The sequence below is a fragment of the Poecilia mexicana genome, unplaced genomic scaffold (genome assembly GCF_051168715.1).
Source record: "Poecilia mexicana isolate PSO_F unplaced genomic scaffold, ASM5116871v1 scaffold_16, whole genome shotgun sequence".
In the NCBI taxonomy this organism is placed as follows: Eukaryota; Metazoa; Chordata; class Actinopteri; order Cyprinodontiformes; family Poeciliidae; genus Poecilia; species Poecilia mexicana.
In genome coordinates this window covers 20668513-20693438 of record NW_028263385.1, presented here as the reverse complement: position 1 = coordinate 20693438, position 24926 = coordinate 20668513, and the positions used below count along the sequence as shown (strand labels likewise).

Sequence of the window (24926 nt, the reverse complement as noted above, 5' to 3'; positions counted from 1 at the left end):
TGAAGCTCAGCAAACCAAATTTATCCAGAATAAAGAAAGGGTCGGAGGTTAAGCTTCTCTGCATGGCACGCGGATTATCTTCTTATGTTTTGAGCAATTACTCAAATGAAACACCAGGCATATTCGTTGGTGTGACCTTATCAGAAAAGTCACCACTGAATCTGACATTTCTGCCATCTTTGGCAACTTCACAGAACCACTAAAGTGCCCTGCAAAAGTATTCATACCCAGCAGATATTTTTACATTATCCACACCACTCAGTGTGTTTTATTAGAATTCGGTGTGATGGATCATCAGAAAGTAGCTCTTGATTGCGATGTTGGGTGAAAATGATGCTTGGTTTTTAACTCTCTTTCCTAGACTGAAATGAAATTCAGGGTAATAAATTCACCTCACAAGTCACACATTACAATTTTCATATTGAAAAATAGTGCCGGCAGTACCATGCTGCAGAGAAAAGCAACCCAAAGATGTATCTTTGGGTTTTCCAACTACTCTAGTAGTAGTTGTCCTACTACTAGAACTACTAGATCTACAACAGACTGGGTTAAAGCATATCCATGTGCTAATATGGCTCAATTAAAGTCCAGACCCCAATACATCTTTGAATATGTGGCAAATTTAAAGTTCATGCTCGCAGATGCTCTCTATTCAATCTGAATTAACTTGATTTGGTTGGTAAAGAAATTTTTGCAAATATTTTAGTCCCTAGCAGAAAAATGTGTTCCTGTGACTCAGGGGGATGAGGTGCATGCCACAGATTTTTATTTGTAAAATACCCTGCAAAGCAAGCATTTTTGCTCCACTTGACAATTACTTTCTTACGTTGGTGTACAAATATGAAATGTGTTGATGTTTGTGGTGACAGCTAAAGTTTGAGGGGGTTTGAATTATCTGGTATTATTCTGGAGTGGCTTTGATAAATTGAGGACGAAACTGTGCACAGACGGACTTCAAGGACTTCTCTAACTAAGCTCGTTTCCCCCCAATCCTATAAAAGCTGGTTTGAGCTGATAAACTGGCTAATATGGAGCAACAGTTCCATTGGCTCTGACAGCAGACTGAGATGAATTGCTTTTTCTATCAGGAATTAGGGTCTCCTGCCGCCAGGAAGTTTCTAAAAGCAGGTCAGCGTCATTAAGCGGACGGCGTGTGTTGCGCTCGTCTCTGCTGTCCCTGCGCACTGGAGACTCTCCCCACACCATTCCCCAGTGTTTTGGTGCTCAGTGCTCACACCTGAAGTGGCAGAGCCGAGCTCAGAGCGCACAGAGCTGGGTTTGGAGAGCCAGACAGCGGGAAAAGATATTTCCAGGGAGGAAGGATGTGCGCATATGGCGAGAGTTGGACGGGTTCGTTGCGAATGAATTTCTCCTCTGGGATCTCCGTTTATTTAAAAAGAAATCACACGCGTTAAGTGTTTCTGCAAGCTGCCCTTCCTTCCCGCCTGCCGTCCGAGGCTCTTCGAAGCACCATGCGAGCCGGAGAGACGCGCCTTGTGCCATGTTGAACAGCTCCGGGACCCTCCTGCTGGCTCTGACCGCGGTGGCCGCACTTCTCCCGCCATGCCGAGGCTGGAGCGACGAGGACCTCCTCCTGCCGCCCATCAACTCCTCCAACAGGTTCCTGGCCAACCAGGAGGTGGACGTGCGCTTCTCCAAGAGGTCCGTGGAGGAGAGCGACGCCTCGCCCGAAGCATCCCCGCTGCAGAGCCTCGCTCCCGCGCAGTCCCAGTGCAACGTGACGGTCCACAGGCTGCTGCCCACCTCGCTGGTGGCCCGCTGGGACAGCAGCTTCGGCTTCCAGTGTGACGTGCTCGTCTACACCACCAACAACCACGGCAGGGCGTTCTTCTCCGCCTCCTTCAACCGGGCCATCTCACCCGTGGTGATCGAGCACCTCGGGGTCACCGGGGGTCAGCAGGAGATGAGGCTGTGCGTGGGTTGCGGGATGTCCCGGTACCGCCGCTTCGGCCAGGGCAGGTCGAGGGGACAGCAGAGCGGGGACCAGGTGGCTTTCTGCTGCGTGGATTTCAGCCTGGACGAGCTGAGGGGGGACAAAAGTTGGAGGCTGAACAGGAAGCCCATCGAGTCGACACTTGTGGCTTGTTTCATGACTCTGGTCATCATCGTGTGGAGTGTTGCTGCTCTCATATGGCCGGTACCGATCATTGCAGGGTTTCTGCCTAACGGTATGGAGCAGAGGAGACCCAGATAACTGAGAAACCCACGACACTAAAGGGCTATTCCGCTGCATTTAACGACCCCTGCCGTCATAAATCTGAATAATAAGGATGGTCAAATTCCACCAAGATTATTTTATATTTATTGCAGTCTATCAAATACAAGTTGGGATTTGTGAAACCTTTGTGAAATGTCATGGATGAGCAATTTTAAGGCTTATTTTACACGAGAACCCCTCACAAATCACACGACCAAGACGATTATTCTAGCTTTACGAAGCCTGTATTTAATTCATTAAAAAAAACATTAAATACAGATTATGTAAAACATAATTTCTGATTGGTTGATTCAGTTTAAACAAAAAATAAAAATAAAAATAAAGAAAAGAAACTATTTTGGGGTTTGTTTTGACATCACTAAGCTAATTTTCAAACTGGATCACGTTTGATAAATTATGCCACATAGACAGCTCAAACCAGGACATGACTATTCTAAGACAAATTTTATGAACATATAAGCTGTGGTTTTGCAGTCCTAGTTGTATGTCTCTAAAAAAAAAAAAAGAGACATTTCTCTCCTTTTTTTGCTCAGAGACCATCTAACCTGGGCTCCAGCGTGAAGATTACAAAACCTGGACAATTAAATCCTATAGAGAACAACCCTACACTGCTGATAGACAGTGTATGATAGGAGGATTTTCTGAAACTCGGTTTCAGAAAATGCAGAAAATATAGAGCTGTTGTAAGGTTTTGTTTTATTTTTGTTTTATTTATTTATGTATTTTGCTTGAGACCACTTTACATGACTTCCTTCCTGACATTTTATCGAACATTTTTACATTAATGGTTGCACTATGTGTAATTTCTGATTCAAATTTGCTAAGACTCCAAAAAGAGTCAATTGAAGGCTTTTTTTTCCCCATAAGACCAACTTATTTAGTTGAAAAGTTGAAAAGTACACCACTTAAACAGCTCACATCTGAATAAAATATGTTTTATGATATGTGAACCCAGTTGTAAAAACAACTTTAAAAAAACTTGATTTTAAAGCTTCGTTTTGGCTCAGTATCACTTTAAATGAGGTTCATTATGAAATTAAACAATTAAAACCTATAATTACTATACACTGACGACCGACGAGCCTGGACGAGTCCATGCTTTCTCTGTCTGTGTGATCCAATATTCAAGTTGGAGCTCATGCAAATTATTTTTGGACCGTAAACAAATAAGGTTTCATGTTCCAAAGATCCCAACATATTATGTTCCTAGATTATATCTTTAGAGCAGCATAGTTGTATTCATGTTCAACTGTCTAGGTATGTAATCATAAAGCTGGATCTGTAATGTAAGATGCTACAAAGTTTTTCTTCTGTAAAAGGTTTGAAGAAAAGTTTCACTGATAACAAAGTATCTGTCCTTTAGTGCAGAATAATGCTGTAAAAGTCTGAGCTCTCTTGGTGGTGCAATTTTCTAGCTGTAGCCTATATAAGGTGTTCTAGGGTGAAAAAAAGGTACATTTGAGATTTTTCACAAATTGTATTTGATAGATGTAAAACAATCCAGTTCAAATCTGACCAGTCTAAGATTTTAAGTTTCCAACTAGAGTAGATCAAAGGTATTCCTGACTTGTTAAATGCAGTAAAATAGCCCAGCCAAGTGCAGTCGGACGCTGACTTCAGTGTGTTGAAAAAACAAACTTTAATATATGAATATAGCCTGTGCTGCCTATACTATAACTGTAGCCATTCAGTAAATGAATGTGGAGACCCTCAGAGGTTTGGGTTGATCTTGTCCCTTTAGACTCCTCCTCTTTAGGACAAACCAAGGTAAAGTCTAATTATAATAGCCAATGGTAATCTATACTGGGACCAACACCAATGTGTTTTGTACACCCTTATAAGCCTTCCTAGATAATGTCAGCGTAAACTGTGCCACCTTCTATCTTTAAATGGTGTTTGTATAGTTTTTAATCTTTTTAGACTGTTTTTGCCTTATAATATCAAATTTAGGACTTTTGCACAGGAAACTGAACATTAAAGTGTGCTGTCACTGTGGGATACTTAACCTATAATCAAGCTCTGTAACATTTATTATTTAATAAAACCATTATAAATACATGTTAGTTATAAAAAAAAGTTTTAATTATCATATTATTACATTTCTAAAGGTCTAATATATCTGTTTATTTGCATTAATGTTTCAAACTTTTAATGAAATAAATATTTAAATCCTTTAGCCTACTAGTTTTGTCTGACTCCCTTTCTGTGTTGTAAATCAGTTTGTTCAAGGCTTAACTCTGTTATTACAATTATTCTTATATATATATATATATTATATATATATAATCCAGTTAATCATAAGATAGTTTCTGTATGCAAAAAGGTTTAACAAAGTGAGCAGGCTGCTGTTTTTTTTTTTTTAAAAAACATTCATCCATCCATCCATCCATCCATCCATCCATCCATCCATCCATCCATCCATCCATTTTCTGCCGCTTATTCGGGGTCAGGTCGTGGGGGCAGCAGCTTCAGAAGGGAGCCCCAGACTTCCCTCTCCCCAGCCACTTCTTCCAGCTCCTCCGGGAGAACCCCAAGGCGTTCCCAGGCCAGCCGAGAGACATAGTCCCTCCAGCGTGTCCTGGGTCTTTCCCGGGACCTCCTCCCGGTGGGACATGCCAGGAACACCTCACCAGGGAGGCGTCCAGGAGGCATCCTTACCAGATGCCTGAGCAACCTCAACTGGCTCCTCTCGACGCGGAGGAGGAGCGGCTCTACTCTGAGTCCCTCCCGGATGACCGAGCTTCTCACCCTATCTCTAAGGGAGAGCCCAGCCACCCTGCGGAGGAAACCCATTTCGGCTGCTTGTATCCGCAATCTCGTTCTTTCGGTCATGACCCAAAGCTCATGACCATAAATGAGGGTGGGAACGTAGATCGACCGGTAAATCGAGAGCTTCACTTTTTGACTCAGCTCTCTCTTCACCACGACAGACCGGTAAAGCCCCCGCTTCACGACAGACGCTGCACCAATCCACCTGTCGATCTCCCGCTCCCTTCTTCCCTCATTAGCGAACAAGATCCCCAGATACTTAAACTCCTCCATTTGAGGCAGGACGACCCCCTTGACCCGGAGAAAACACTCTACCCTTTTCCGGCTCAAGACTATGGCCTCGGATTTGGAGGCACTGAGCCTCATCCCGGCCACTTCACACTCGGCCGCGAACCGCTCCAGCGAGAGCTGCAGATCACATTCTGATGAAGCCAATAGGACCACATCATCTCTATGAAGGTCCTCTATTTTATTTGGATGTTTAACCATGACAACCAACAGCAGCTCAATGTCTGGACGTCTGACGAGACTTTTTTTTTTTTTTTTTAGGAAATTAAATAGACATCCAACACAGGTGTAAAATCATTAAAGTCAGAATAATTTTTTCTTTTTTTCTTTTTATATATATATATATATAAAATTTTCCAAATAAAAATGCTTGCCGAAATTGTCACCTTGGTCACTTCCTTACCTGTCTGCAGTCACATTCTCTTCCTGTTCCTGCCATGTAAGTTCGGAAGGAAAACAAGCCTTATAAGGAACATCCTGCGCTACACCTGGACTAGGAAGCAAAGATCTGTGACTCCTGACGATAACAAGCCATGAAACAAGCTCTCACTGCTTTCAATTAAGCTCAGGATCATCTTATTAAAATACACAATATGTATTTTAATAAATCAGAAGGAACATCTCTGCAGATTTTACTTTTTATCACGGCCGTCTCCATCGTTTCTGGTGAGAAAATAACATTTTAACAGCAGATAACTAAATTTAGCTGGCGGGCTTGCTTTGTAATTACTAAAGATGCTTTAAAGCATCAAGGTAGCTCAAGTGAACGATTTCATGTTCTGCTTGTACTGTTTTCTTTAAGCTGTATTTTACGTTTTGTGTTTGTGTGTGAATAAGAACACCTGCAGCATGGGCGGGCATTGGGAAGCATTGGCCGCCCACAGAGTCAGCCGAGCCCCCACCCACGACTGGAAGCTATTTCTTGCTTTCATTTTTACCTCAGAGTGGCCAGCTTTATATTAATCCTACCTCGATTTGATACGGTAGGGGCTCCCACACTTCCCGTATCAGAAGTGTGCGTCTCCCGCTCTTTTTTCAGGCAGTAAAACTGTTAAACCACTGTTAACATGTTGTAACGTGTTTTTCCGAGCTGTCTTTAAACGCAACATGAGTTTTAAGGCGGTCGAGCCGGTTTTACCTGTGCGGCACCGAGGACCTGCTGCTGCTTTGCGGAGCGGCACACTGGTGTGTGTTAGAATCATGACAGCAAACCAGCGAAAGGCAAAAAAAAATAAAATAAAATAAAAAACTTGGCACGGTTTTCTTCCCCCAGACAGAGTGAGTTGAGTAATGCAGGTAATGGGCCTGGTTGGTTCAAACCAAATTGCCAAATTAGCATCCTCCTGCTAATTTGGAGAAATAAAGAGATAACAACGAAATAACCTTTTTCACATAATCCGTTTGTTCTCTGAGCTACTGGTGGAGATTCATCTCAGTATAGGGCAATATTTGGCGAAAATATACAAGGGATACAGACGGTGATATCACATTTTCTACGATACAGGCCCTCTTATCTGTGATGCCTTAAACTATTATGGTATTAATAGAAAAAAGGCAGGGAATTGCAAACCATGAGCAGAGACCATATTCATCAGACACTGACTGTAAAACATTCCACTCTTGTGTGTCTCAATAAAGGTGTCAAATCTGTATTTATTTTAATTAATCTGCTAAATAAAACTCACCTTTTTAGGGGTTACATGGCTAATTTGTTCAAATTTGTTCATTCACTTATATCCCACACAGGATACAAAAACATACCACTAAGTACACTGGGAAACAGTTCCCACTCCTTTGCTAGCTTAAAAATTCTAGTTTATTCAACTCTTGGAGGTTTGACAAAATTATTAAAAAGTTAACACAACTTACGGCTTTAGGTTTATCTTTCACAAACTCACACATTTTGCTTCAAAATCAAAAACTTGCAAAAAAAAATTAATTAAAGACTAGCAGATATAACTAATTTTAGCTCAAATGTTTTACAGTGAAGCTGAAATGTTAAATTAATCCTGTTAAAACACAAAGTTGTCTTAAAAAGTAATTTTTTTTTTTCTCAATTCTCCTTCGTCCTCTATTTTTTCTCGTTAGGGAATTCAACCCCATAATGTGTGATAATCTTTCTTGTAGTATTGGTTGTCACAAATGAAAATCTTTGGTGCTGACACTGTAGGCTTCAATTACACAACAAGATACAATCCATTGATGTCACTTTTGTTGTAATTTGAAGTTACATGAAGTAAGAAGTGTGAAAACCAACGTTTATGTGCAACAATAACTCAGCAGAACAGTCCTGCCCTGTCATGACTCACAGTAATGCACAAATATTGCAGAGCATTTTTAATATCTGTGTTTTAAATTTGTTCAACCCTCCTCTCTTTCATTTCCTGATGTTTTCCAGGAAGCCTGACTTTGACTGCATTTCCTTTAGATGGCAGCATCATCAACATCATCAACAGTAAAGCCAGCAGCTGCAAAGTGTGCACATCCAACAATAACCAACGACAATGTTACAACAGCCTCACATTGGTTAACAGAACAGATCTGGAGTTTAATTGCACCAAACCTCAGGATTTTTTCACGGTGGAAATTGTTCACCAAATAGGTAAAACATAACATTTTATTTACTTTAGTTGATCTCAAATGTTGAGAAATGCAGATAATTGAGATTGAGATTTTTAATATCGAGAGTAAATTTCAACTAATGTAATTAATTACTTTGTTAATTATATTGGCAAAAGAGGAACTTTTTCTCTCCTACCATCACAGACAGAAATATGAAGTGTTTATTAAAACTTTAAATTGAACCAAACGCTTTAGATGAGATTTTCAGGCACAAGCAGATCTATCATTAGGGATCCATCATTCTGTGGGCCTGCTTTTCTTCTAAAATCCCTGATGACCTGGATGGAGAGCCTGGCACCATGAACTGGTTGAAATACCAGGAGATTTTGAGAAGAAAGAAAGAAAATCTGGTAGCATCTGCAAGGAAACAATCAAGAAATGATCAAAGATCTCTCTCTTAATGCTACAACATTGTGAAATGTTATGAAAGAATAAATACTTTCCTCTTGGTAAAAATGACCTGTACATATTTCCCACTTTAGTTAAAAACTTTATCCTTTTTCTCTGTTGAACCAATTCTTTCAAATCAAGGGTTGAGCTTCTAGTGTGAGAAGATGGCTCTGTAATAAAAGCTAAATTTACATGGATATATTTTTCTAAATTATAAAATTGTCTCTTTCTTTTCTCAGCATGTAACTTGGAGCTTTGTGGCCTCATCAATCCTTACATTGGATTCTCAGATTTTTTGCCATTCGACCGCAAGTTCATCTGGAAAATTGAGGCTGATTCACAAAAATCATTTCAGATCAAATTTGCTAACACAAGGTTGAATCAGATTGCTCCAGGCGTCAGCTGTGCTAATAAACACACCTACACTCTCCGAGCAGCAAATGTTCTCCTAGGGAAATTCTGCTCATCTGGGACCATCAGGAGTGCAACGATCCAGAGTCAAGGCAGCTTCTCTCTGCACCTCCCAGCAGGACAGGAGCCAAGTTCTGACGTGTTTTTAGTGTCAGCAGTGGAGAGAATACCAAGTTAGTATCATTATATTTTCTGTTTTTGTTAAACATCTTTTGTGTATCTTCCACAGTACCAGCTGTGTGTATTTTCTTTCTTTCACAGCCTTTGCCAAAATTTCAGTCACACTACAAAAAGGTTTGTTGTCCTCAACGCTGCTGACACCAAACTACCCAGACAGTTTTCCCAACGCAGAGCTGATGGAGTGGTATTTTCACATCCCCAATAATTACAAGACGGCAATTAAGTTTTCAATCCCGAAGAATCCGACTTGTTTAAAGGACAAGACATATGTGGAGTTTAGAAACAAAGTGACAAGTAGCAAGGATGTTCTTCTTCGTGGTGATCAGCCAGTACAGAAACAGGGAAGCTTCTCACTCAGGCTGAAGAATTGTCATATGGACACACAACGTCCTGATGGACTCTCCATGAGCCTCACGGTGACTGCTTTCCCAGGTTTGTGTAGAACATTGCTTCAAATGTTATGATGCAGTGAATGTTGCATGTTACAATGGGAATAGGAGCTGGTTTGTTGTTTTAAAGGGGAAGTCTGGTAGACCTGAACCCAGAGACTTTGATACAGACTTTGTGTAGTACTTTAAAAGTTGTTAGTATTTGCAGCTCCTACCATCAGCCTTTTTTTCTATGATGACAAGAAATGTCATCATAGATGTTTGCAGGTTCAATCCTGCAATCATCTATGATTTCTTATCATAAGTTTCACTTTTCCTAACACTTTCAATCATTAAACATCCCGTACAATTAAATTGACAAACATTTTAGGGGAACTCATAAAAGAAAAATAGTCATGTACTATTTTTCCTTTTTAGAATAGCCTAAATCCATGCCTTTACTTATTACATAAAAAGCAATATACTTAAAGTATACTAAGTGTAACTTCAATTTTTCCAAAAAAGTATGCGAAAGTACACTTAGTACACTTTAAACTGTGCTTTAATACAATTTAATTACTACTAAAATACACTAAGCAAAGGTTTTATGTGATCCTACAAACATCAAGACAGACATTTTTACATTTTACTGCCATCTGTCTGTAAAGAGCAGTTTTCAAGTCCTTTCCAAGATACTGAGTAGGAATTACTTCTGGACTTTGACTAGTCCAGTCTAACATGAATTTGCTTGATCAAAACCGTTCAATTGTGGTTCTGAGCTGCATTTTAAGGTTGTTGGAGATTGAATCTCTGCCTGAATCTGGCCTTACAGCCTCCAGGTTTTCTTCCTCCATTGTGTTTAGCTCCATCCATCTTCCCATCAACTCTGACCAGCTTCCCTGATCCCCACATCATGATGCTGCCACAACACTTAGCCACAAAGCCAGAACACAGCAAGTCTTCGTCATGCTTGCTGTGTCCTTTATGTGACTTCTTTTGTCTCTTTTGTTTTAACTACAGACTTTTTCTGTCTCCTCCTCCATAACAGTCAGATTGTTTGGGGTGCTGGACTGAAGTCCTCTCTGATTCTTTGAGTAGTGTGCAGTTGTGTCATTGTCTTTACCGTCTTGAAATGTTCAAGGGGATATAAATATATTTACATGGCACTTTATACTTAAGTCATCAAAATCAGACTAAAAATAATTTCTGGTCATTACGTTTTCCATCAGATCATTCAATATGAGGCCAGTTACGGTTCCTAACTCTTGCTGTGGCCTGAGTGACTGATTTCTGTTTTATATTGAGATAAAATGATAGAAAAAACATCTGGAATGTCAAAGCTACAGATATGCTCTGTTTTGGTTCTTTCATATCCGGGGTCTTTTTGTTCTCTCTGCAAGATTAATCAGTTATTGATATAGATAAGTCATTGATTCATTTTCTATTCATTTTCTTCCTAACAGATGAAAACAGGAGCAATGGGGGGGGGAGGAGAAAAGAGAACATTTTCCTGATGTTCAGAAGTTTTAAGCAAAGGTGATGAAAGAAAACAATGATTAAATGTGGGATTTGTCCTTTTTTTCCCCCCTCTTCTAGAATCTCAACGGTTTACCAGTGTCGGTGTGTTGGCTGCTGTGAACATCATTATCCTCATTGTGCTGTTGGTGGTTTTCATTGTGACGAGGTGAGGTCTTCAGCTTAGTTTTTCCTTATAAACCTTATGTGACCTGCTTAGACGCACTAGTTTAACTTTTTCACATTTTGTCATGATAAATCACAATACATTGCATGTTTTGGGGGATTTTATTTGATGGATAGATAAAGTGTAGTGCAAAGATGTTATCTGGAAGAAAAATGATAGATGGTTTTCAAATGTTTGCAGAAGGGCAGAATGTAGAAAAGTGTGGTGCACATTTGTAGTCACCTGTAAGCCTTTAGGTATCCTTCTGCCAACTTTCCTCATTTAGCAGCTAATATTTTTGCTCATCCTGCTTTACAAACTGGCTTTATTTCGGTCATGCTGGAGATAACTGGATTTAGCTCTGGGCTTTGGATGGGCTATCACAAAACATGAATATGCTTTGATCTAAACCATTTAATTGTAGCTCTAGTCATAGGTCAAGGGTCATGGAGAAAGACCCTTTGTCTCTTTCTCAACTATTTCGCTGCCTCTGACAGGTTTTTCTTCTAGGTCTAACATGTATTAGGCTCCTTCCATCTTCTCATCAACTCTAATCATTCTCCTTGTTTCTGTTGGGGAAACGCAGATGGTGTGTTCAGAGTGATGTGCGGTGTTAGTTTTACACGTGGGTAAAAAAAAAGAAAACTGTTTTGGTCTCATCTGACCAGAGGGCTGTTCCACCAAAGTAGGATTAAGAAACCCAGGATAAGAAATAAAACCAGACTTGACATATTACCAGCAGTTCATTCTGGTTTTATCTGTTTCAAAGGCCAAACCAGGCTCAGGAGGCGCAGCTATGTTGAGCCAAGCTTAAGTAATTTGGGTGAATGTGCGTCTACAGCTTTGTTCAAGAGATTATGAGATCAATCCACTAATGCTACACTGTACAAGTAATACATCACATCAAACAAAAAGCCGTTTTTAATGGAGGATTATGAGGAATTGAAGCACTTACTAAAGAAAGAAAACTGCTGCTAAAATAGCAAATAATAGTGGATTGACTGAATGCATAAGTAGCCCAGAAATACACATTTCCAAACCATCCTTAACTAAATGTCATAATGATACTTGTTCAGTTAAACAGATTTAAAGTTGTTTATTTGAGCAAAATGAATGGAAGATGGAAACGGTGGAAGACAGATTCATTCATGTTTCTCTTTTTTATCCCACATCTAATCGATATTTATACAGAAAAAACACGAAAACGTTAAGATTTGATACAATTTGCATTATCTGGAAGTATATGATTAAAATGTTGACTACAATGTAACATTTTAGTACAAATGACTTGCACTAATAACTTAGGAGGTCCCTGCATATATCGCACTAATTAGTTTAAACTGTGGTTAACTTCATGAGTGTGTTATGATCCCGGCTTAATCTGCTAGCCTGGTTTTGTGAAGCAGTTCCCTCAGAACATCATCTCTAAATGATTACTATGTCCCTCATTTTGACTTGTGGAAAACTTTCCACAAGTCAAAATGTGGAAAGCTAGGAGTTGTGTACTCTATTTAACTCGGCTTTATGGAAGAGCAGCAAAAAGAAAGTTATAGGAAGTTCTTAGATTCTTCTACTTGAGCTGTGGTAGAAGTTACTGCAGAGTTACTGCTGGCCTCTTGGCTGCGACTCTGATTAATGTTCTCCTTGCACAGCCTGTTAGTTTAGGAGGACTGCTATGTCCTGTCATGTATGCCATCTTCCATTTTCAATACACATTGTTACACATGTTAACATTAAGAATAGATTTGCACACATAAAGTTTAAATTATTTGTTGAATATTTAAATAATGATCATGTAGCCCTTTGACCAGTATCCAGTAGCTCCACATTGAGAAGTATTGTGGTACCTGTGTGGAGCAAATTAAATCTACTGTAGGGAAACACATTTTCATGTGTAAAGAAGTTGGTTCTTATTAAGATGTGATTACTCAAATGTTGTGTGTCCTCTCCAGGGTGTTTAGAGAAATGCTTTGGTCCGGACATCATTTAAAAGTTTCTAGAGAGGCCATAGAATTAGAGAAAGTGGAAATTTGAGTTTTTGGTGTATTAACATGACCTCAGAAGATAAAGGGACCAATTACATTTAGAAAATAGTTGCTGAAACAACAAAGAGACCAAGATTCTTTAACAAGATTGTCATTATCAGTGAAACACAAAGTTCTAGTAAAACTCAGCTCTTAGAAAAACAAACTCAGTTTTTTCTTGTTTTTTTTCTGTTAATAGGAAGAAGAAAAGAGATCTTCATGCAGAGGAGTCAATCTACAATCCAGACAACACCAATCTCCAGACAAGACCCAAGAAACCCTCAAATGATGAATCACTGGTTTACTCACACCTTCTACAAAAGCAAGATGGTGTTTGACCTGTGTGAGTCGTAAGAGTTCCTCCCTGATTTAAAAAGGAAACCAATCAGTGACAAAGGAGGTGATGACATCACCGTGTCGTTCTTCCAGTCTGAACAAGAACACATGATTCCAAACAGCTACGTGGAGTTTATTGTGGACAACAACACTGATGATTAAGAGCAAAAAACCAAGGAGGAACATCCTGCGACTCCACAACCACAAGGGCTGAAGGGAAACAACTGAGCAGATGATTCAGTTCAGCTTTTGGACCTTCTTGACCTTTTTTGATTTTACTTCTTCAACATGTGTCTCAATCTTGGCATTTGTGTTTCTCTGAGTTTTTTTTTTTTTGGGGGGGGGGGGGGTTGTAGTTATTTTTTTAGGACACCATTTGTGTTCAAAGTTGACTGCAGCTGTTAATATGTTTTATCTCACATGACCAAACTTTACCTTTAATTTCTTTCTTCTAGTCTAAATATATCTCAAGTTACTCACAGGTGTGGAGTTTTTTTTTGCTTATGAGATTGCATTAATCTTTAGCCAAATGGTGGAGGTTGTTTTGTAAGATTTTTAGTTTTGTGCCATATAACACCCCATTAACATTGTATGATCACTTTTCAGAGTATTGTACTTTTAAAACATAACTGGTTTTGCCCTAGAGGTAGACTCCTGCTGCCTGTTACATGTCTGCCAAAAGTGTTCTTCTTCTTCTTCTTCTTCTTCTTCTGCTTCTTCTGCTTCTTCTTCTTCTTCTTCTTCTTCTTCTGCTTCTTTGGAGTTTTATTGGCGAATGGCAACCAACGTAAGGTGTATTTAGTCAAACTGCTCTTTTCCCCTCCTCCTTTTTGTTTCTTGTTTTCGCCACATGTAGGATGAAAGCTGGGGCCAATTTGCCATGACTGGCTTGTGGATTGGTGAGGAGCCAATCAGGACTCAATGAAGCACTAGGGCTGTGAGATTCTCCACCTGACTGGCTGATACTTGTCTTGCTGTTTGGTTTGCTGTGTGTAAAGGTTTGTGCTGGGAGTTGGTAGACTAGGTAAGGTTGAGGTGCCCGGTACATTTTCCTCACTTAGGTTTCTTTCTGTTAAACACCCTAGATAAGCAGGTTGGCACCACCCATGTAATGTTTTGATTAATCTATTTGTTGGATCAGATTAGCAGGGTTTTCTTTTCTATTTTTCACTTGGAGTAGCTGGTAGTTTGGCCTTGTTTTGTTAGGTTGTGCCAAATCAAAGAAATTAACTGTCCCTTTCTCCCAGACAATTTGTTCAAACTTTCAGGATTTTTGCTAAGAAAAATAAATCCTATTTTTACACATTTGCAAGGAGTGTCATTTTATTGTGGTTGTTGTGTTAATCCCCTCTCTAAACTGCAGAGACTCGAATGCAAACAGCAGGAAGGAACAGAGGGAGGTCAGACTGAACTACACCGTTTGGTAGACAGGGGGCGCTCTCGTATTGTGGTATATGGAACAACAACAATGTTGCACAGGAATGTGCCACAAACCTCACAGTCCAAAGCTCAGACCAGAGCTAGAGAGTAAAGTAGCGCAAGATTGTGAAGAGAACATAAGAAGTGGAGAAAGAAAAACAATGAAACAGCTCAGATTATTTTGTTTCCAGATTTTTTTTCTATCCCTCATAATTGAATGCTGTGCATTACTTTCATGCAACTCAGTTAAAGTTCAGATCCTAATACAACTAGAAATTTAATGACAAATGAGACTGAATGTGCTGAAGTTGAGATTTGTGAAAACTTTGTCAAATGTAATGAGTAATTTTAAGGCTTATTTTACAAAATCACATAATATAGACATTTATTCTAGCTTTATGACATATTCTACAAAATTTTGTAAAACCTGTATTATGCAAAAACACTAAATACATATTATGTAAAACGGTGTCTGATTGTTTTAATGTTGATTCAGTTTGTTAAAAAACAAATAAGAAAAAAAATATTTTGAGGTTTGTTCTGACATCACTGAACTAATTTTCAAACTGGATCAAGTTTGATAAATCATGCCACATAGACTGTTCAAACCAGGACATGACTATTGTTCCCCAAAGACAAATTTTATAACATATAAACTCTGATTGTGGCAGTCTTGTTAGTGAAAACTAAAAAACAGGAGAAATTTCAGTATTCTCCCTTTGGTCAGAGACCATCTAACCTGGGCTCCAGCTTGAAGATTACAAAACCTGGACAATTCAGTTCTATACAGAACAATCCTACACTGTGGATAGACGTCAAAGCATTACTCAGTTTCAGAAAATTAAAAAAATATATAGAGCTATTCTAAGGTATTATTTGTTTTTGCTTGAGACCACTTCATAGGACTTACATCCTGACATTTGATTAGAACAATTTAGGCCTTTATCAGTAAGGCCAACTTATTTAGGTCAACTTGAAAAATACACCACATAAACAAAATATTTTTTTAATATTTGAACCCAATTGTAAAAACACACAAAGAAACTTGATTTTAAAACTTTATTTTTGGGTCAAAACCTTAAATGAGGTTCATCATGAAATGAATAAACTAAAACCTAGAATTATTGTACACTGATGAAAGATGAGTCTGTGTTTAGTAGGCTAAGCATCTGTCCAGACTTGCTCTGTCTGCCTGATTCAGTTTTCAATTTGCAGCTCATGTAAATTATTTTTGGACCGTAAACAAACAAGGTTTCATGTTTCAAAGATCACAAAATATCATGTTTCTAGTGTCATGTTGAGATTAATTTGTCAAAACCACATGCGCAGAAGACACTCTGGAGACGGGTAAAGGTTATGGTGATTTATTAAATACAGTTCTAACAGGTATGTACAAGGAGGTCCGGAACTGGTGCTCGTCTGCGTGGTTCTGGATCTCTGGGTGGAGATAAGACAGGTAAGAGGGGTTCAGAGATCGTGGGAATTGCAGTCCAGCCAGAGACCTACTTGCTGGTGAGCTCATCTGAGCACGGAGAGGTGTACCGCTAGGATCCGGAGCTGCAGGCTGGAACGAGGATTCCAGCCTGTAACATTTATTATTTAATAAAACCATTATAAATACATGTTAGTTATAAAAAAAGGTTTTAATTATTATATTGTTACATTTCTAAAAGTCTAATATATCTGTTTATTTGTATTAATGTTTCAAACTTTTATTGAAATAAATATTTAAATCCTTTAGCCTACTAGTTTTCTCTGACTCTTTTTCTGTGTTTTAAATCAGTTTGTTCAAGGCTTAACTCTGTTATTACAATTATTCTATTACAGTGTTTTTCAGCGTGCTCAGCTTTCTGCTTGGTAAATATTTTTTTTAGAAAAACAGTGGAATTGTAAGTAAAAGAGACACTTTAATATCGCAAGATAGTTTCTGTATGCAAAAAGGTTTGACAAAGTAAGCAGGTTGCTGTTATTTTTCTTGTCAACAAGAAAAAAGTATTTTTATGAAAACAAATTTAATGTTGTGTTCAGATGATGTCAAAAATCACTTGTTCACTTGGTTATCTTGTTTCTTCAAAGGGGAAAAAAAAGCATCTGTTTTATAGGTTTCTAAAATACAGTTTGTGTCAGTTCTTTTTACTTTTGTCTTGCTTTTTCTGATGACATGTTTCATAATCCATCCTGGCCTATTAATAATATAAATTTTAATTATGTAAAGCATTCAGTTGGACTTAAATGCTTTATATTGTGGATGAACTTCATTTTATTCCCTTTGCAAATATACAAAAACTAAAACATGGCCCCTGTCCCTTCTCCCTATCTTCATACGCTTCTCCTACCTTTGTGATTGGTTTGTTGTTTACCCAACCTGTCTTTCCACTTTTTGTGACAGTGAATCATGTATGTCAAGGTACAATAGTGTTTATCAGTCAGTCAGTCTCTGGGCTCAGTGACAGTTTGCCCATCACGTGTCATAGAGATCCAGGATTCCTGTAAATGCAGAAGGAGGGTGTTTTACTGTAAAGACAGCATGCAACTAAAGCAATTCCAGGGAATGAAATCAGGAATAGTACCAGCATTAGTTCATGTTGCTTATTTTCCTTATTCAACTCCATCAAATGCTGAGTTAAAAGCAAACACATATCTGTTTGGCTAAACACGTTCTGGTTCAGGTTTTCTTTCAGAATTGCATTTAATCATTTTTTTTGTTAACTCTCTTCAGTTTTAATAATATTAGAGTCTTTCCTAAAAAAAAAAAGCATAGAATGATGCCTCAGAATATTTTATGGTATTTCAGAGAGATGTGATTTTTTGTGTGCTTTACATAGAATTTACAGCTTATAAAAATCACAACCCATTATTTTTTTTAGAGCCCGTCCTTAAAGTAGATTAATCATCTCCATGTTTAGCTCTCTAGGTGATGTAGTCATAGAAAAAAATAAAAATTTGTTGTCATAGAATTAATTTACCAAATTTAGTTTGGGTTTGTATGTTTTCTTCCTGTTTTCACACGCTCCTCCTCCTACCTTGAAAACATTTTGTTTTTTCACCTTCCCTTCCTCCAGTGCTTTTCATGACAGCCAGTCATGATCGTCTTTAGCTCCTTGATCAGTTCGTAAAACGACTGTTCTGATATTCAGACTTTCAGTCTGAATATCAGACTGAAAGTCATCCAAAACAAGTCTAAAATCATTACTTTTTTATACTTGAGAAATTCACCCATTTCAGGACAAATCCTTTATCCTGAAGCAATGTTTTCTTCTTTTTTTTTTGTTATTTCTTCTTCTTTCTTTTATTTCTTAGTCATTTTCAAATGAAAATACTTGCTGAAATTGTCATGTTGGCCACTTCCTTATCAGTTACTCTTGAACTCCTCCTGTTCCTGCCAGGTATGCTCGGAAGGAAAACAAGTTACTGGTGCCTTATAAGGAACATCCTGTGCTCCACCTGGAGGAGGAAACAAAGATATGTGATTTCTGACGATGACATGAAACAAGCGCTCACTTCTTTCAATAAAGTTCAGGATCACTTTAGCAGAGACACACTATGTATTTTAATAAACAAGAAAGAATCGCTTTGCATATTTTATTTTTTATGACGGCTGTCTCCATCATTTCTGGTGAGTAAATAACATTTTAACAGCAGGTAATAACTAAATTTAGCTGGCGGGCATACTTTGTAATTACTGCCACTTATTGTAAATTAAATTAAAACTTAACAGATTCAAACTTGAGGTTTTGTAATGCAAACTGAACAATTTCATTTTCTGCTTGTCCTATTTTCTTTAAGCTGTATTTGATGTTTATCGTGAGTCATGTGTATAATTATTCTTGGTTCAACTGCCTGCAGTGCGTAGAGATCCAGATTGAAGCGATATTTTATCATTTTTTTGCTTCATTTGTTGTTTGTAGTGCCTTGGTTAATTGCTCAGAACTCCAGTGAAACTCACCTCAAAATGAACTTTTTTGCCAACAAACTGTCTAATAGTTCATTTAGGGTTGTAGCTTTATGTTTCTATGCAAATTTTGACATTTTTGTGACAATATTTTAGTTTGGTATTATTTTTACCTAAAACCGTCTCACTTCTGGCCTCTTCGGTGACAACTCGTCAGGAGTTGCCATGATTGATTGATAGAGTTACTCAGCTTTGTAAGTGTGTGATTTATTTGCAATGTGGACATGGAGTGGATGGGTTGCTCTGCTCTGACTCTTAGTAAAGTTATGGTGTTGAACAGATGACTGTGTGAGACGGGCGGCAATGCTGAGGAAGCCGAGAAGCTAATGGCAGCCAGTGGTATCTCTCGCTGTTCGCTCAAGACAGACATGTTGCAGCTGAAATGTATAGTGTCACCCTAAAAGTCTCCAGCAAAACAGAAAAAGAGTCATTAGATTTATCACTCGTTGCTGTTTTTTTTTTTTTTTTTTTTTTTTTTTCAAAGTCACTAAAAAATCAATAAATACAGCGACAAAAAAATTCTACATGCATCTTGTGGCTCCATCCCCTTTTCTGGAATTTTCCAAAATTTGATGGGGGTGAGGTTCAGCTTTCAGAGGGGTGGTAGTCACACTTTAATTTTATTTTTTCTTGTCTTCATTTTATCATATTTTAACCACAGTCTTACCTTACTACCTTCTCGAATTTTGGTTGAAAGACCAACTACATAACTACAAATAATGACGTTATTATGTTTGTTGTTTTACCACCTCCTTGCCCATAGAGGCAGTAGCAGACCTGAGTATGCAATAAAGAGCAGATTTAGAAGTACACAGAAAGCTCAGAATTTAAGAACTGGGAGCTGCACTGAAGCAAATAAGAAAGAGAAGTTCAAATACATGCTGAGAGTGGAACTCCTTCCTAAAGGTGAAGATATATCACAGATTTAAAAAGAAAATAAAAATGTGAGACCGCGGATAAAAAAGGAAATAGCGCCCCGTTTATTTCCGGAGTGCAATGGTCTAATTTCCAGATAAGGTATGAGACTGCATTGTGGTCCGTCACCGCCCCTTTCTGTTTTTTGCAGCAAGGTGAACTTGGAAACGTCATAGCGCCCATGTTGCATTTAAAGGCGGCTTGGAAAAACATGTTACAACATGTTAACAACAGATAAACAATTATAACTTCTGAAAAAAGTGCGAGGCACAGAAGACACAGATACGGGAAGTATAAGAGCCCCTACTGTATCAAATTGAAATAGGAATAAAAGAAAGTTGGCCACTCTGAGGTAAAAATGAAATAAATAGCTTCTGGGCCTGTTCACCACCCCTGATATAGGTAGTCAGGACTCCAGAGCTGGAAAGCCACTTTCATATCAGTCAGCAAGTTAGTGAATGAAATAACAAGGCCTTGTGTTGGGCAACTGTTCTGCTGTATTGTTCTGCAGTATACTATTAGTAAGTAAATTGTATTCATATAGATAAAAAGTATTTTCATACAAGAAAATATCACAAAGTGCTTCATAGCATAGCATGAAATTAAATACAAACCAGACTGAAATATTACTACAAACATGACTGAAATATTAAATTAAACCTGTTAAAACACAAAGTTGTCTTAAAAAGTTTTTTCCCCCTCCATTCTCCTTTTTCCTCTATTTTTCTCATTAAGAAATTCAACCATATAGTGTATGACAACCATCCTCATTGTAGGGATGGTTGTCACAAATGAACAACTTGTATTGAGAGTGATTAATCCATTCCTAGCTGACACTTTAGGCTTCAGTTACAAAGTCACTTAAAATGCATTGAGAATACTTTTATTGTGACTTGAAGTTACACGAAGTATGAAGTGTGGAAAGCAGCTCTGTTATTTTCCAATATGTTGCTGGTGAAAATGTTGTGTTTTTTATATTATGTGCAGCAATAAATTGGCAGAACCACCTGCCCTGTCATAGGACTCAGTAATGCACATATATTGCAGAGCATAGTATGTGTACTTTGGACTTGTTTAGCCTTCCTCACCTTATGATTAAATTATCATTTCCTAATGGTTTTCAGGAGACCTGAAGTTTCCAATATCTCCTGATCAAGGCACCACCATCAACATCATCAAAAGTAAAGCCAACAGTTGTAAAGTGTGCAAATCTAACAATTACTCACGACAATGTGACAACAGCCTCACATTGGTTACCAAAACTGATGTGGAGTTTGATTGCACCAAACCTGAAGATATTTTCAAGGTGGAAATTGTTCGCAAAATAGGTAAAACATAATATTTTATGAACTTTTATTGATCTCAAATGTTGAAAAATGAAGATGCTTGTGTTCGTATGTCTGATAGAGATTTGCAACAAGCCTGAGAATAAATCAAACATCTCTCTCTTACTGCTACAATATTGTGACATTTTATGATAAATAAATGTTTTCTTATAGATAAAATTTGATTGTATGTAAGCTCTACTTTTTGTTAAAACATTATTCTTTCAAAGTAATGACTGAGGTTCCAGCATGAGATTGTGCCACTGCAATAAAAGCTAAAATTATATGAATATATATTTAGAATTTATAAACTAGTCTCTAAACTATGTATTTCTTTACTCAGCATGCACCTCAACGTCGTGTGGCCACAACCTCCTTTCTGACTTTGGGCTCTCAAATTTCAATCGCACAATCACCTGGAAATTTGAGGCTGATTCAAAGAAATCATTCCAGATAAACTTCGCTAACACAGGGTTGACTCAGGTTGCTCCAAGTGACAGCTGTATCAATAAACAGACCTACACTCTCCGAGTAGCAAATATTCTCCTAGGGAAATTCTGCTCATATGGGACCATCAGAAGTGTAACGATCCGAGGTCATGAGAGCTTCTCTCTGGACCTCCCAGCAAGACAGACGCTAAGCACAGGCCAGTTTGATGTGTCTGTGGTGGAGAAAATAACAAGTAAGTAAGATTGTCTTTTGTTTTTGTTTAATGTCTTTCTTTTCTGTATCTCCCGCAGTAACATATTTGTGAATTTTCTTTCTTTCACAGCCCTGGCCAAAATTTCAGTCAAATTAAAAGAAGGCTCTTTGTCCTCAACGCTGCTGACACCAAACTACCCAAACAGTTTTCCCAACAATGACCTGATGGAGTGGTATTTTCAGGTCCCCTATAATTATAAAACAGCAATTAAATTCCCGAACCTGAAGCAGCCGACTTGTTTAAAGGACAATGTGGAAGTTACGTACAGAAACGAAGGGACAAGTAGCCAGGTTGTTGGACTTGGTGACGTCCAGCCAGAACAGAAACAGGGAAGCTTCTCACTCAGGCTGAGGAATTGTCATATGGACACAAGACGTCCTGATGGACTCTCCATGAATCTCACAGTGACTGCTTCCCCAGGTTTGTGTACAACATTACTTCAAATGTTATGATGCAGTCAATGTTTCAGAATGGGAATAAGAGATGGTTTGTTGTTTTAAAGGGGAAGTCTGGTAGACCTGAACCCAGAGACTCATTTTAATTTTTTTCTGAAGTAGATGCAAACTTTGTTTAGTACTTTAAAAGCTGTTAATATTTGCAGCTCCTATCAACAGTGTTTTATCCATAATGGCTATTCAATCTGTACACATCCCTGTTCAAAGTGCAGATTACCATTGAACTAACAAACTGGATAAGGGAAAACATAAATGTTAAAAAAAATGCCATGTGCATCTTTATTTTTTCATATGACTGTCATAATAATAGCCTATATTCAGACCTTTACTTTTTTCATTCAAAGTCTTACAGGTGCTTGCCTTCTACATCAGGTAGCAGATGTCAAGAACTTGACGATCACTAGATGTGGAAATTAATTTCTTTACATAATTAATTACTAGGACATGTGCCAAATCAGAGAAGGAGACTAAAACTCAATTAGACTAAATGATTTGAATGATTTGTAATCATTTTGGATTACAATTCTGAAAGTTGAATCAGCGTCAAGATGTTTCAACATTATAGATGTCAAAAATCAGTGCCGATGCTAAAGCTATAGATGTCTTTTCTTTCGGTTCTTTCATAGCCAGAATCTTTTTGTCCTTTCTGCCAGATACAGCAGATATGGGTATAGATAAGTAATTGATTAATTTTCTATTAATTGTCTGACAACTGGAGCAATGAGAGGGGAGGTAACAGTATATTTTCCTGAAGACATCAGAAGTTTTAACCAAAGGTGGAGAAAGAAAACATTGATTAAATTTGGGATTTGTTCTCTTGTTTTTCCTCTTTTAGGTAGTCACCTGTATACCATAGTCGGTGTGTTGGCTGCTCTGGTCGTCATTGTCATCGCTGTGCTTTTAGTGGTTTGCATTGTAATTAGGTGAGTTCTTCAGTTTATTTATTTTTTCATTAGAAATCTTATGTGATCTGCTTAGATGCACTTTGCCACTTTAACTTTTTCACATTTTGTCATGCTGAATCACAAAGATTCAAGTATGTTTTGGGGATTTTATTTGAGAAGTGAAGTGCCATCTGTCAACTGGAAGAAAAATAATACATCGCTACCAAATGTCAGTAGAAATGCAGAATTTAAAAAAGTGTGGTGCAGATTTGTACTCAGCTGTAAGTGTTTAGATATCCGTCTGCAAACTTTCCTCATTTAGCAGCTAATATTTTTGACTTCTTTTCAAACTGGCTCCAGTTCAGTCATTCTAGAGATAACTGGACTTAGCTCTGAACATTGGGTGGGCTATCATGAAACATGAATATACTTTGATCTAAACCATTTTACCAATTGTAGCTCTAGCTGTATGTCGAGGGTCATGGAGAACGGACGTTTGTCTCAACAATTTTGCTGCCTCTACAAGTTTTTCTTCTAGGTCTAATATTCTTTAGAGCCCAAAGTTCAAAGAGGGCTGGTGATTTGCTTTTGTCAGTTTAACAAAGTGGCCTTCTTAGCTGGTACTATTTTGGTAACTTGTGCACCACCTTATGAGAACTTCTGCTCTTTAGGAATTTGTCCTGCAATCTGTGGGTTACTGGTTCGATTCCCGCTCTGTCTGCCTCTGTCGCTGTTCTTGGGCAAGACGCTTCACCCTTCTTTCCTGCTGGTGGTGGTCAGAGTCCCGGTGGCGCCAGGGCATGGCAGCCTCACTTCTGTCAGACTACCTCAGAGCAGCTGTGGTTACTATCCAGTAGCTTCACTGTGTGAGTGAATGGGTGAATGACTGAATGTAGCGTAAGGTGCTCTGGGGTCCTATAGACTTGATAAAGCCATAAGTGCAAGCCATTTACCATTTTACTAAAAGCACTTAAAGTAACGCTCTATTTAGCACGGCTCATTAAGAATAGATTTGCACATCAATAACTATTTGCACACAAAGTTTAAATTATTTGTTAATATTTAAATAATGATCATGTAGCTCTTTGATCAGTATTCAGTAGCTCCACATTGAGAAGTTTGAGTTTTTGGTGTATTAACATGACTTCAGAAGAGCTGAGAACAAATACATTTAGAAAATAGATGCTGAAACAACAACAGAGGCCAAGATTCTTTGACAAGACTATCATTATCAGTGAAACACAAAGTTCTAGTAAAAACTCAGCTCTTAGAAAAACAAACTTTTTTTTTTTTTTTTTTTTCTTTAAAAGGAAGAAGACACGAGATCGCCGTACAGGGGAGTCAGTCTACAATCCAGGCAACACCAATATCCAGATAGGACCCAGGAACAACAATGAAGGCAGCGAGGATGTTTACCATATTTACACCCCGATTGATGAATCACTAGTTTACTCACACCTTCTAAACAATGGTGATTGTGACGTGTATGAGTCGTATGAGATCCTTCCTGGGTTGGAAAAGAAACCAACCAGTGACAAAGGAGGTAATGACATCACTGTGTCGCTCTTTCAGTCTGAACAAGAACACATGATTCCCAACAGCTACGTGGAGTTCATTGTGGACAACAACACTGATGATTAAGAGCAAAAAACCAAGGAGGAACATCCTGCGACTCCACAACCACAAGGGCTGAAGGGAAACGACTGAGCAGATGATTCAGTTCAGCTTTTGGTTTTCCACTGGATCTGCTTGACCTTTTTTATTTTACTTTTGTTTCTCTGAGTTTTTTTTTTTCTTTCCAGTGGTGTTTTAAAGACACTCCACAGAAAATGCTTAGTTCAAAGTTGACTGCAGCCGTTAATGTGTTTCATCCCACATGACCAAACTTTCCTTTAATTTCTTTCTTCTTGTGTGAACTAGTGTAAATAAATGTTGAACTAGTGTAAATAAATGTTAAGTTACTCA

At 38.2% G+C, this 24926-nt stretch overlaps 3 protein-coding genes across 4 annotated transcripts; all 3 read left to right on the top strand.

The window, feature by feature from the left end:
• Positions 1 to 1172: 1172 nt before the first annotated feature.
• Positions 1173 to 4420, top strand: tmem158 (transmembrane protein 158). The gene has a single exon (XM_014996005.2). It carries the CDS (start codon positions 1502 to 1504, stop codon positions 2213 to 2215), a length of 714 nt encoding a protein of 237 aa, XP_014851491.2. The 5' UTR covers positions 1173 to 1501; the 3' UTR covers positions 2216 to 4420.
• A 1351-nt stretch (positions 4421 to 5771) lies between these two features.
• LOC106923114 (CUB domain-containing protein 1-like) lies at positions 5772 to 14620 on the top strand. The gene is made up of 7 exons (XM_088013698.1): positions 5772 to 5962; positions 7695 to 7898; positions 8548 to 8892; positions 8981 to 9331; positions 10864 to 10951; positions 13172 to 13315; positions 13402 to 14620. The coding sequence occupies exons 1-6, from the start codon at positions 5890 to 5892 to the stop codon at positions 13308 to 13310; spliced, it is 1200 nt and encodes a 399-aa protein (XP_087869824.1). The 5' UTR covers positions 5772 to 5889; the 3' UTR covers positions 13311 to 13315; positions 13402 to 14620.
• Positions 14621 to 17241: 2621 nt separating this feature from the next.
• LOC106923123 (CUB domain-containing protein 1-like) lies at positions 17242 to 24926 on the top strand. 2 transcript variants are annotated; one of them, XM_088013920.1, is made up of 6 exons: positions 17242 to 18343; positions 20719 to 20922; positions 21263 to 21601; positions 21692 to 22042; positions 22913 to 23000; positions 24272 to 24926. In XM_088013920.1, the coding sequence occupies exons 1-6, from the start codon at positions 18271 to 18273 to the stop codon at positions 24600 to 24602; spliced, it is 1386 nt and encodes a 461-aa protein (XP_087870046.1). In that variant the 5' UTR covers positions 17242 to 18270; the 3' UTR covers positions 24603 to 24926. The 2 variants fall into 2 exon arrangements, with proteins under 2 accessions (XP_087870046.1, XP_087870047.1); XM_088013921.1 differs by lacking the exon at positions 24272 to 24926 and adding an exon at positions 23633 to 24144.